Source organism: Pristis pectinata, chromosome 18, assembly GCF_009764475.1.
Source record: "Pristis pectinata isolate sPriPec2 chromosome 18, sPriPec2.1.pri, whole genome shotgun sequence".
Classification (NCBI taxonomy): Eukaryota; Metazoa; Chordata; class Chondrichthyes; order Rhinopristiformes; family Pristidae; genus Pristis; species Pristis pectinata.
Window position 1 is genome coordinate 16,645,874 of NC_067422.1, and position 14,046 is coordinate 16,659,919.

Genomic DNA, 14,046 nt, shown 5'->3' on the forward strand with positions numbered 1-14,046 from the left:
GCTAAAAATATTGTAAATAAAACTGAGGAAACTGCTTGACCTATTGCGTGTTTCCTGCATTTTCTGTTTTTATTTCTGATTTCCAGCATCTGCAGTTTTTTTTATTTTTCAGGCATATGCTCACTCCGCATTATCTGCTAATTTACTATCTGCAGATCAGCCTACTTGTGAGATTGGCCCCAGGCCCCATTTCAAAATTTTTCATAGGCTTTCAGCTGCAACAAAATAATCTGAAATGTCTCCAAAAGTGCACATTTGGTCACTTACTGAGAAGCATTAAAAACTTTCCCACTTTCTCAATAAATGACCAAATAAGCTTGACACCTTTGATTGACAGTTACAGTGATCAGTTTCCAGACCACTTGTGACAAGTGGCTCTCTGCTCTGTAACATCCTGTCTGCTATTCGAATGGAGAGAGATCTTTGTTTACACAAATGCATCCTGTGATTTCCAATGCCATCATTGTTTGTAAGAATCAATACATTCAATGCATTTATTTATTGTTGTGGGGGTTGGGGGTGTGGATAGTATAGGTCCATAAGAGAGGCTCTGAGTGATAGCCACATATTTTATTGTCTGCTCTAAGTCTGTGCCCTTATCCCTATGGATAATAAGGATTGAGCGTATGAAGGAGGAGGGATAAGAGGGTGAAGATGATTGATTTAAAGGAGGAAAATGGGAGGAGGATCAAGTGGAACATCAATGGTGGCATGGATTGGTTGGACTATGAGGGATATGGGTCAAACATGGGCAAACTGGACTAGCTTAGATGGGCATCTTGGTATGCATGGACGAGTTGGGCTGAAGGGCTTGTTTCCATGCTGTAGGACTATATGAATGGTTGTTTCTATGCTGAATATCCCACATAATCCTAGGATATAATCAGAATTATCAATTAGGGAACAATAGTGACACTTCCAATCAATCTGTGCTGCACAGTGTTACCACTGTATGACACTTCTTGGCATTTCTGTTGATATAAGAAGAGTGAGGTTTATTGGGAGAGGGAATGTATCTACCCCATAATGTACATACCTAGCTTTAAAACGTGAACACAAGCACATCTTTTCATTTGTTCTGTTTCTGTAAAAAATGGCATACTTTCCCCACTCCTCAGGAAGGGCTACAGTCAGAATTATTGCCTGTGCTTTGACATGCTCAGTACTTCTAGCAATTTCCATATCACTTCAGTTTTTGACTCCAGTCCCCAATCTTGCAATAGCGCACTCACCTTTTTCAGGAGTCGTTAGAATATGCTTTGCTCTATCCTGGTTGTGAGTCACTGGGAAAGTCTTTGGTTTTCCCAGTTGCTTCTGAATCTTGCCAGGCAGGGCTGACGTTTTCCCTCTGAATGGGCTGGTGGTGTTGGCAGATTTCAGGATGGCTGTCGTGTGTGATTTATTTGCAGGTTTAGCCAGTACCTTTGGCTTTGGCCTGGGGCTGTACTTCCCCAACTTCGACGTGAGGCTGGCTTGAGGGGTGTCCTTTTTTGCTCTTGGTTTAGTCTACAAGAAAGCCATATTTTATGTACAATGAAAAAGACATAACCATGACGTATGTTACTGCTGTTTATTTTGAGAAGTATTTCATTGCAACGACATCAAAGTTGATCTCATACCAGATTTCCAATTTAACAACATTGCTTCTACAAGCCAACTAGTTTAAAACATTAATGTCGGACAGTTTAATGTATTGAATTTATCTGGTTAGTTATATTCTCAATTTAATGGTGCCTGACCCCCTTGTGTCTAATGAATTGCTCCACTGGGCTGTTAACCTATGACATCATTCCCAGATGGAACCAAGGTCCACAAGGTCTCTGCAGTACATCCGAAGGAAAATGGAAGTGTAAAGAATACAGGATGAGAACAGTACATTTCCACAAAGTGCCGTCCCCCCTCCCCCACCCCATCTAACTTAAATGAAGGGGAACATAATGCAGGTGTGCCTTTCGGCAAGGAATAAGAAATATATCCTTACAGGCAAAGACAGCCACAGTTTTTGCCTCTCGCAGGAGATTACACAGTTTGGGGAAGGAGTTGCTGTGGTGGGAGGGGCGAAGTATGATGAATCCTCTGGCCATCAAGGCATGGGGCTTGATGGTTTCGCTGGTCATCTACTAATTTCATGCTTTGTTTTATTCTCAATGCTCTAAACGTCAACATTTTGCCCAGCCCATCTCTATACATCCTTGAAGGCAGAGTGGCAAACCATCTTCTTGAACCACGACAGGTCAAGGGCATTTTAAGATTATGTGTGAACTAGATTCTGTGACTCTGAATTCACACCCAGATCAGACTAGGTAAGGACAACAGATTTCCTTGTCTGAAGGACATACGTAAACTAAATGGGTTTCTGCAATAATCCAGGTTTCACTGTCAATTTTATTGATGGTAGCTTTATTACTCCGTATTTTTAATTAAATTAATTTAAGTTCCCTAACTGCTATGCTGGGACTTGAACTTGGGTATTCAGATTATTAGGGCAGGCCTCTGGTTTATGAGACTGATAGCTTAACTACCAAGTTACTGTTCCCAATAAGATGGAAGTCATGAAACAGACTAAATGTGTTCAATAAAGTCATACCCAGAGAAAGATGGCAACCGCCTCTGAGCACTGAGGGAGATTTAGGGAATGGATCCATGGTTCTATTTGGAAGCAGATGAACAAGGTGCCCACTTTCAATAAACATGACAAAAAGGACGAATATAATTAATATACTGATAAGTTCTATTCCATAAATATGTAAAACAAAAGGAATTTAAATACCAGGGTAAATTTGTGTTATAACATAGCACTTTCCATTCATGAATGGAATTTTCTGCATTAATATTATGTGATTTTTCACTTTTAACTTTTTGGTCTGCCAGTTTATGTTTTCCAAACTCTTGTTTGCAACTGAACCAACCAAATGAAGTTGGAAGAACAGGACCAACTGTTGTTGTCCTATCCTTCTGTCCCCTTGCACCACTCCTGATGTTTTCAATTGTTAAGTTCCTCAATAGGTTTTGCAAGTTTACTTGGACCTGTGAGCCCTATCACAAGCATTAAGCCCTGAACAGCAGCAGTGTTTATATTTGGGATTGATTTCTTTAAATCTACGAGTTCATTAATGAAGGAAAAAAGTAAAAAAAATGTTGTCATCAAATTTATTGTTTTAGTTTTAAAAGGGATCCCTGAGTCGATACTGTAAATATCCTTATATATAATGATTTACTGTGCCAATGAAACTCTTTTACCTCTCATTCTCCCCTCTTCCCTTGAAGCACCTGCCTTTTGAAGGGAAGTAGTGGTCATCTGACACCATTCACTACCTCGGAGATTTTCAAAGCACTTGGAAGTTTGTTTTAAATGCATTTACTTTTTCTGGGCATCACTAACATAATCGTTTATCCCTAATGGCCCTTGAGAAGGTAGTACTATTCTTGAAGTGTCATCGCTATGGTGAAGTAGGAGGATTCACGATTGTTGTCAACCTTCCAGAACTGTATCTCTTCCTACCTTCCCTCCACTCTTTCTCTCCCATCCAGGCCCGTCTCATTTAAATCCTGGACATCTCTGATGCCAATTTACACTTCCCAAATATTGCTGAAGGACCACCGGCAGACGTGGTAAGCACAGGAGGGGTCAGGTAGAGTGGGGCCAATCTTGTATTTGCCAGATGTCCACATACATGCAGTTCTCAGAAGTCACAGGATAAGGATCACTGCTGGATTCATTGGGCGATTTCTCCATCCGTATATGAGGGTGCTGAGGCTCATTGTCCCAGCTTCTGCAGGGTGGGGTGTGTTGCTGCAATAACTTTTCTGCTCGGTACAAGGCCATTTAGCAACAGAGCTCGCATTAGAGCCCTGCCCCCATATTAGGCAGATATTCTTTCCTTAACAACAAAGATACATTTACTGACCTCTGAGCCAGCCTTATTGCCGCCATCTTCCTGTTCTTTGCTTTCTCTCCCAGTTAGTTTGCACTTCTTTTTCTTGGGCTCCACTTCATTCCTCAGTTCCTCACAGAGGAGAGTCAAGCCGGTCCTGATGGATCTAGAAACAAACAAAGCAGAGGCTGCCTTCAAAGTGCTGCATTATCCAAGGCGATTGCTGTAACAAACTGACACTGACAGGCCCAGAGTACTTTTGTACAGCAATGGTCCAGTTTGATGCAGTAATGCCTGAATCTCTAATTGAACTAGATTACCATTAGATGATTCGCCTTGGCTTTTGAACAGTTCAATAGATAGATTTCTACACTGAGCCATTCAACATTAAGTTTCTAATTGACCACTGGGACATTAAGCCTGAGGAATTTGTTCCTTTCCGAGAACCAGGTATATTCTTCATTGATTTTTCTCCCTTCCCCCACCCCTCAACCCTCTTTTTCACCAAAATACAGTGATGGATATTATAAGATGATAAGCAAAATGTGCAGAACAGATGGTAGGAACTTTACTTTCCATATATTTCAATCACCTTTACACTGAACCAACATATTCAGTTCAGGGTCAGATTAATTATGATGACCAAAAACTGCTCTCTCAGCATTTGCACTCACCTCTGCTCATGAGTCAGTTCATGCTCTGAGCAGGATTAAATTACCACCCTGATGCAAGTGTTGCAGTTTTCTTTGAAGCAGAATGCAGCAATAGGTTGGCAAGTTCAGAGGAAATAACTCTGCGGTGCTAACATTTTTTACCATGAACCCACTGCAAAGTTTTGCACACAGGACTTTTGAAGGATTTTAAGTTTAGTGTTCGGTGTGGTGCAGTCCGAGCATGATCAGGAAAGTCAAACCTGAGCCATTTGTTTTACCTCAGCAATAGTTCCCTCACACTAACAGCCTGTGAAGGATCCTCAGGTTTGCTGGTGGAATCTGAGACTTGTTGTTCTGCAGTGAAACCATAGCTGTATGATCTCATCTGGATTCTATCAGAACAATCTCGTATAGGATGGCAGCCAACACACTAAAAAAAAGTCCACATTTTCAAGATTTGGGTAGGTAAGGTCAAGGAACTCAAATGTGACCTCTTGTTATTTTGATGTTGCCTTTCAACTTTCCATCTGTTTGCTATTTAGCGCATAATTTTGTTAAAACTCCTGTTCAGTTGCATATGTTTTCTGTGCATTTTCGTAGCAAGGTTAATACAGCGATTGGAAATGTCAGTGATCGCACAGGAGTAAGAAAGGAGGTAGCAAACCTAAATTATTGCCTGATGGTGAGGGAGAGGCCTTCCGTAAGCTGCTACAGTCTGAGGACTTTCACCCACATCACCCTAATAATACTCTGCCATAGCAATAGCTCACCTCACTGGGAATACATCAAGGAAATCAAGGTTTAAATCCCTTGCTTACAAATTCTCCTTTTACCCACAGGCCCAAGGGAGGGCATCCACCAGGTCTTCCAAATATGCACACGAGATGATTTGATTATTAATAAATCATGTACCTATAAGCTTCAGTTGTTTCTTTAATAATTCAAATGAACAAGGACAACACTGGGACCTCCTTTCCAGGAGATCATTTTATATTTTGGGTACAAAATTAGAAATGAAAGCAGAAAATGCCTGAAATGCTCAGCAGGTCAGGCAGCATCTGTGGAGAGAGAATAAGAATCAACATTTTAGGTCAATGACTTTCATCAGAAGTCCAGTTAGTTGTTTTTTGTTTTACTCTTTAGCAGCAAGAATTATACAGAGAAACAGTTAGAAATAGAATCTTAGAGTTATACAGCATGAAAACAGGCCCTTTGGCCCAACGTCCATGCCGACCAATGTGCCTTCCTGTACTCACCTAATTTGCCTGCATTGGGCTCATACCCCTCCAAACCTTTCCTATCATGAACACTGTCCAAACGTCTTTCAGACATCGTAACTGTACCCACCTCTACCATTTCCTCTAGCAGCTCGTTCCAAATACCCACCACCCTCTGTGTGAAAATCCTGCCCCTCAGGTTCCTTTAAATCTGTCCCCTCTCACCTTAAACCCATGCTCTCTCTTTTTAGACTCCTCTTCTACCCTGTGAAAAAACACTATGACCTTCCACCTTATCTGCGCCCCTCATGATTTTATAGACCTCTATAGGGTTACCCCTCAGCCTCCTTAGCTCCAGGGAAAACAATCCCAGCCTATTCAATCTTTCCCTATAACTTAAACCCACCAGTCCAGGCAACATTCTTGTGAATCCTTTCTGCATCCTGTCGAGCTTAATCACATCCTTCCTACAGTATGGCGACCAGAACTGCACACAATATTCCCAGTGCGGTCGCACCAACATCTTGTGCAGCTGTAACATGATGTCCCAAATCTTGTACTCATTGACCCGTCTGATGAAGGCAAGGTTGCCATATACCTTCTTCACCACCTTGTCTACCTGTGTCACATTTTCAGAGAACTATATACTTCTATCCCTAATGTCAGTGATCACACAGAGATAAAAGTTCTGACAGCCGGTCATCAACATGAAATGTTGGACATCGAGATGCTTCAACTCCCCATGCTTCACATTTACGTCCTGCAGAATCCCTGGAACACCCTAACGCTTTGTTTCCAAATGGCTCCCAATGCGCTGGAAGTGTCGTGGCAGTGGCCATTCTGCAACTAAGCCTCAGGTGGTGAAAACTGAGCCAAACACTGGCCTTCTAATAGCTTGTGCTAACATGAAACCCATTCCACTGTTTCTAAACGCTTGGGATGATCAGTTTGAATACATTTGATTAATTTAAATAATTACAAATTACCTTGAAAAGGTAAAAAATAACATTTATTTTCAAATATTTGTAACTCACGTAAATTCATTAAAACATGAATGATAATTTTGCAAAAAAGAAAAATACAGCTTCACTAGTTAATGAAGGTTAGAGACCCATTTAAATGAATGGAGCTGCTCTCGAACCTGTGGCTCTATGTATCAGTCTTGAACTGCCACTGGACCTCATGCATCACCACCTGACCTCCACTATGTTCAGCATTTCTGCCCTGCAGGGCACAGACATACAGGTCCATAATGTGCTGACATGCACATTGCAGCCAGCTGGTGGTTCTCCATGGAACTGCTAACCTAAAATCAGTATAATTCAATCCAATATCTCAGTTTATTTCTCTACAGTCGCTGTTAGACCTGCTAAGTATTTCCAGTATTTTATGTTTTATCTCAGGTGTCCAGTACCTTTAGTATTTTATTTGCTTGTAAATTAGCTGGCTGTTCTAGTCAAAAAGTATCTAATGTTTTAAGAAGGGGTCCAAATAACCAGTTTATTTGTAAAGGTAGTTCATGCAGCACGTGTGCTGAAAAACACAGTTGTGTTGGCTTTCTGATGATGCATTTTGTACAGTATAACTCCGATTCATGTTAGGCAGAGAGAATAAGGTAATTAAAAATGGAATTCATAACAAACCAGTTGCCAAATGAGCATTAAAACATTGCTAGCTACATATTTTCTTAAAAATGATTAATCTGCATGTTGTTAACATGTAAACATTAACTTGCTGCTGTTTAGTAGCAAAATTTAATTGCCATTTGGATGCTGAGTGGTGGAGAGCTGTGCTTGATTTTTCACAGCTAGCGGCTGACCTCAAGCTTTCAGTACACTAAGGCTCGGGCCCCTTAAGCAGGTACCACCAGTGCGTGACATCATAGTGATAACACTATAAGGAGATGAAAAACAAGCACTTAACTTGCTGGATCAGAATCAACTCACCTCCTTTAGTTAATAAAAGTTGTTTTGTGAATTTAAGTATTTCAAATGTGGCACAACATCAGAGTTCTGGTTATCAAGCAGGTAATGGATTAAAGTTTTATTCTCTGTACACTGGAGTTCATTCAAACCTCTGCTGTCATGTTCTAACTAGTACTAAAGCCGATTTACCCATCATTACTGTCTTCACTCAGTAACTTTACCGCACATGTAGAAATACATTGAATTTAAAATACTCATCCTTGCTTTCAAATCTCTTATCGCATTGCCTTTCCCCACCTGTGCAATCTTACACCAGCCACACAATCCCCTGAGATACCTGCTTCAACTCTGGCCTCATAATCATCTCTGATTTTAGTTATTCTATGATAAAATGCAGATCCTGTAGCTGCCAACATCTCAAGTTCTGGAATTCACTCCCAAAACCTCTCTAACTTTCATTCTCCTACTTAATAGATATCTCTCACTAAACTCTTGGTCATCTGCCTTAATATCTCATTATACAAATCAATATCAAATTTTGTTTGATAACTTTTCTGTGAAGCACTGTGGGATGCTGAATAAATAAAGTTGTTGTTATTGGACAAAATATGCTGCATAGAATAAAATAACATTTTTCTCCCTTATATTAAACTTGAGGTTACACTGTGAATTGGAATTGTCAATTCTCTAACTGGAATTTCCATTTTTTGAGCCCTTATTTCAACCTGCCAGAACCTACTATACTTTAAGGCAAATTATTGCTTAATAAAATGCCCACTCAAGCCAGTAAAAAGGAACTGTCTCTAAAATGTTAACCTTTATTTATTTAATTTAGTGCATGAGCAGCCTGTAATCTGATTCAGGATGAACTGGGTCAGGTTCCTCAGTTTAAATTGCACAGCCAGCATTGGTTCTGTTAGCGTATCTCACATGATTGCTCTCATACTGACCTTAGGACCTGCTGCCCTTCTGTGACTACACAGTGAAGTGTCACCACTGTCCTAAGTTGCTCATGCATGTGATAGGGAGTAGGAAGGAGACCCCTGTCCAACTACAGGAGTGTTAATTCAAAGTAATAAACTGCAAACAGCTGGTGGAACAAAAGTGGAAACTTTTAAGGGATAAGAACTGCTTGCACATTGTCAAGTTTTATTTATTCTACATTAAGTATTTTTATATGAATAGATTATTCTTTAAGAGTCTCACTCCAAAATAGTTGGGCAAACTTCCTAAATGCATACTCTTATTCAAACCATGTACAATTAGTACTGTAGAACAAACCCTAATTAGTTTCAAATTTCTTTGTTATATTTATGATGGGACAATTAGAAACTTAAGATATCCTCCATTTATATTAGTTATCTAGTCCATGCCTTGCATAATAAGTTGTTGAATTGATCTAATTGGATGGATAGTTAAGTGAAACATGCAGTAGGGAGAATGGAGACTAGTTATGAGTTGCCTGTCTATAGTATGGACTCAAAGAAACATTAGCTCTAATTAAAAGCTGCACTCATTTTTGTTTTAAATGGAGCAGACTTTCCAGAAATGCTGTATGCTTGAATGTGGAATCCCACATCCCAGGTGTCCACACATTGGACATTGGTCAATTTCAGAAGTATTTGAACTCCATTTCACAGCTTTCATCAAATTTCTCTGCATTTAGTGCACGAAATGAAACAGCTACAAAATTTCCTATCAAGTACTGAAGCAGCCACAAATTTACTTTCCATCCTGCTGAGTATGACAACCAAAAGCTGTCTCAAGAATTCCATTTCCACACTGGCCAATTGTGCCTGACAAGGAATGGCCAACATGAGATTTAATGCACACAATCAATATTATAGAAACTTCATTTTATTTCAGACCAGAACCTAAAATGGTATCATTTTTGGAACAAATGATCATTCAGCTGTTTGACATAAATAGGATTGCTCCTTTTCACAGATTAGTGACATTTGTAAATAAAAATATTTGGTTGACCTTTCTATTTATTGACACAGTTCATTGTCTATTCAACTGATTATGGCTCCTGCAGTATATTGCTGCAAATAATCTGAATGTTCATTATTTGGCATCACACTTCAAGCTTTGGATTACATAATGCAAAGCTGTGCCAACAGTCAAATGGAGATGTTATCACTGTGTCACTACCAAGTGAAATCAGATCTTTAAATGCTTAAGATTGTGGGCCCTAAATTCACTTCAACAGATGCCAGCATCGGGCAACAGACTGGTAATGTTAATGTGTGAAATACTGCAAGCAAATGATTATAAATTATATTTGCCTAAAGGAAGGGGTGATAAAATAAATACATCCATGATAGGCTCATTCAACTTTTGTATAATGTTTCTTAAAGAATGGATCCAAACCCATGAAAGTTAGGTTCATTAGAAACTACTCAAAATTATTTTACTTTAATCATCTATCTTCTAGATTACTGGAAGATCTTGAAAGGTCACTTAAGTGGAGGAGTTGGTAGTGTGACTTTAGGAAATATGTTGGTTCCTGTTTACCATTCTTCACAGAGTGAATTCTTAATGTCAGCACCACTACCTCCACATTAGAGCCCAACATGAAGGCCACTGGCACTGCTATAATGAGTGATGGAAAACTGGAGACAGGGTATAACCCTAAGCACATTTTTGTACCTCCCCAACAGAGTTTTGGTTATGTAGAGGAAGAGCAGTGAATAGCCCTTTCCAAAGTCATTAATATTTGGCACTGAAGAGCAACAGCAGCTAACTGTAATTGTCTTCCACACATTTGGTTCCAGCAAAATTTTGAGAAGTGGGTGGGCATCTGATACTTTCACACTCAGTTAGAGCTGGCGAGCAAAGATGAAATAAAAACAGGAAATGCTGGAAACTCTTAGCGTCTGTGGAAAGTCAAATAGAGTTAATATTTCATAAGTTCTAATGAAAGATCTCTGACATGAAATGTGAACTCTGTTTCTCCTTCAACAGATGCTGCTTCACCTGCTGAATGTTTCCACCATTTTCTGTTTTACTTCAGATTTCCAATACCTGCAATTTTTTTTATTTTCATCGACCAATGAACTTTTCCCTCTTGATATGGAATTTGCCCATGTTGGTTGAATGAAATATGACAATTTGATTTCTAGGTACCTTGTTTTCACCATTGAACCAATGTGAAATCTTTCAGACTAGTCAATGTAAAGAAGCGTAGACTCTCTATACTCCATTTGTAGTGGATCAGCCGGTTTGTAACTGTTGCAGACAGGTCTATAGATTTTTCAATACTGATCAGTAAAATCTTGCCCGGGGAAAATGTACATAGTGGAAGCATATGCTGTCTGGTAGACTTGAGGTAATTAAAGATAGATTACCTTGCTCTGCAGCTGTAAATCAAGAATTAGTACATTTAAGTATACTCAGTGGGATTCTGTACCTTGATGAAAATCTCTCTTTTAATGAATGATTTAAGACTGAAATGATCTGTGAATAGTTTGTAAACAAGTTGCCATTAGCTGAGGAGGACAAGGTTGAAGAAGTAAAACTGTCTGCCAGACTATTTCTAGGAAAATGAGGTAGCTCAATGATTCTGTTTCACAATTTATAGATTAATTAAAGCTATCAGAAGTTCTGAAATGTAAGAGAATGTTAAAGAGATGTGGGAAACTTGTTCAGTGCATTGTGCCCAATGAGAAGTGTTTTGACAAATTTTCTGCACTGCTAACATGTGTCATATTCCTTTCCAAATTCAGATTCCACCTGGAGGCAAGCTAATAAAACAATAGGGAGCAGAGGAGGGCAAATTTTAAAGGGAACAGAATGCGTGCTGTTCCCAAGGAGATGAGTCATGTGATTCCCCCAGGCCTGTGAGTGGATTGAGTCACAGCAGTCTGATACTCAAATACACACTGTGAACTCTTAATCGTCTTATGCAAAAAAAGTGGAACCTCTATTGTTGAGGGACGTAGACATTAAAATGGAGGGTGGGGGTCATATGTAAAATATTCCCTTGCATCTTTCACAAAAATAATTAAACAAAGGTTAACTTCCATCAGGTGAACAGTGTCTATTTCGGCTGGTTTACCCTCTCCCTTCACTACTGCTGCTCAAAGGTTGTTCTTGGAAAAGAGAGAGGCCACAGAGAGAAAAGCAGCAGGGTTTAAGGGATAACACAGTTTGAAGTGGATTACGAAGCAGTTGTACATTGCAGGGTTGATATAATACCACAAAACTGGCAGGAAACTCGATTAGTTTAAGAAACCTGCCTCAACCTTCTTTTTAATTTCAACTGTTACATATTGCTCCAGATCAACTGAAGTTTATATTTCTACTACTGCTGAAAATTTCTGAAGCTTCAATGAATAGATTTTGATTATTTTGTTTATACACATGCATCTAATCTGCATGCTTAAAAAATCTCCTTTAAAAAATCATGCAGTAACAAAAATTCAGTTCCATCATTTTAACAAATTTGGGCTTAGCTAGTAACAATCTCACTACTGAGTGAGGAGTTCTCAGTTTAGACTACCTCCAGAGCCTTGAGATACTTCATTGCAGTATTGAAGGAATTCTGAATGGTTGGAGTTATTCAAATGATGTTAAACCAAGGCCTCGTCTTTTCCCTCAGATGGGACGATTACAAAGTCGGGGAATTAATTCTACCAGCCTGGCTGATAGTTACTCCACAACCAACATCACTGAAACAAACTATGTGGTGAATTTCACTGCTGCCTGTGGGATCTTGCTGTGTGGAGATTGGATGCCATATTGCCCGCAACAATGACTAACTTCAGAACGAAGTTCATTGAATGTAAAGCATTTTGAGATGATGTGAAGGGCGTTTATTTAAGGAAGTGTTTGGCAATTATGTGAGAGCCTGGCAAAGTGGATCACCTGCCCATTAGATAACCTGACCCATTTATTGGGATGGCTTGGGAACCAATCAAACCTGTTCCACATGACTACTGTCCAGATACTGAAGCTGAAAATCACCAACCAGTGAGTACTGAATTGGTGTCCTTGGGGTTAAAATGCCTTGTCATGGATACAAGATGCTGAAATATTTTCCAGCAGCCAATCTGTACACAGCTGGATCACAAAAAGCAAAAGAATGAATGAGCAAATAATTTGTCCTTGGCACATGCAGAGTTCCCTGTTCTTTCTTCGAACAGTGCCTGATATCTTTAAGTCAACCTGAGCAACTTGATGAGGTCTTGGATTAATGTCACCTTCCAAATAGTAATACATCAAACAATGCAACATTTCTTCAGTACTGCAATGAAGTATCAGCCTCGACTGTGTGTGTCTGACCCATGGATGTGTGGGCTACCCACCAAACCCAGAAGGCAACAGGACTTGACAAAGGTAAACCATGATTTTTGTTCAACAATTGTAAGTGCACCTCAGACTGATCAGTTCTACACCGACACAGCTTTGACTTTCTCTTGCAGATCAGGGTAGTAACTTTTTCAGCTTGACTACGTCATCAGCTTTTACTACTTAAAGCCAAAATTCAAAACATCAACAAGCTGATAGAGCTGGGAAAAAAAAGCAAAATTGATTCTAAATCTTCAAAAGGCAATAGTAATAATGAGTCTAGTGAACGTCTTCAACCGTTACTGTTGTTTTAACCTCATGGGTGAGGGAACCGATTCATATATAATCCCACATTATCTATTATGTTAAACTACCAACTTTCCTAGTTTCATTCAAATGAGATGGCCATTTGAGTGAAGAGTAGCAGAACTAAAATTAAAATGTTTGTAATTTCTCAATTCAGCCAATTACACAGCTGTATAAGACTCACATTATGTTTGGTGTAGCTTTCTGATCATTATTATGAGATTTTAAGCTTATTGAGCTCTGGTAATGTGTAATTAGCACTTTCAATGTTAAAATGAATGGCTCTGGATACGGTCTGGGGGCGAACCTTCAGAAATTGTGCAGTGTTCTTTAGAAATCAATATGAACTATACATAATTTTAAGAAAAGAAACGTTCCAGCCCAAAGAAAGACTTACACAATTTTGCTCTGTTATGGGTATAACTTGGACAGAGCAAACATCAATTTGTTGTTCAAAATGGAACCTACAGTCCAATTATCCAAGTGTTAGTCCACACATGTGCTTATAGACTTCCTGTGTGGAAACAAAACCATATAACTAATTTATAAGTAATCTCAGCCCTCATTGAGTTTTTGCATCTTTCAATGATGGATTGTGTAATATTGTGGTCACCTCCAGGTTAACCAGAAATAATAGGATGCCATAATGATCAATTCCTTTGAAATTATAAAGTTTATCAAAGATTGACAAAGAACATACCAGAGGTTCACTTCCCTCAGTGATATTTTGACGGTTATATGGAACTTCTGTTTTATCTCCTTCAGCGTTTCACTGGGG

At 39.3% G+C, this 14,046-nt stretch overlaps 1 protein-coding gene across 4 annotated transcripts in view; it reads right to left on the bottom strand.

Moving 5' to 3' along the window:
• LOC127580156 (BAH and coiled-coil domain-containing protein 1-like) overlaps nucleotides 1-14,046 on the bottom strand; it is a 251,414-nt gene that overhangs the window by 58,666 nt on the left and 178,702 nt on the right. For all 4 annotated transcript variants that reach the window (XM_052033375.1, XM_052033374.1, XM_052033376.1 and 1 more), the window contains 2 exons: nucleotides 3,909-4,041; nucleotides 1,233-1,506 (listed from right to left, as the gene is read on the bottom strand). In XM_052033375.1, the coding sequence (XP_051889335.1) occupies nucleotides 1,233-1,506; nucleotides 3,909-4,041 (407 nt within the window). The remainder of the gene's footprint in view (nucleotides 1-1,232; nucleotides 1,507-3,908; nucleotides 4,042-14,046) is intronic.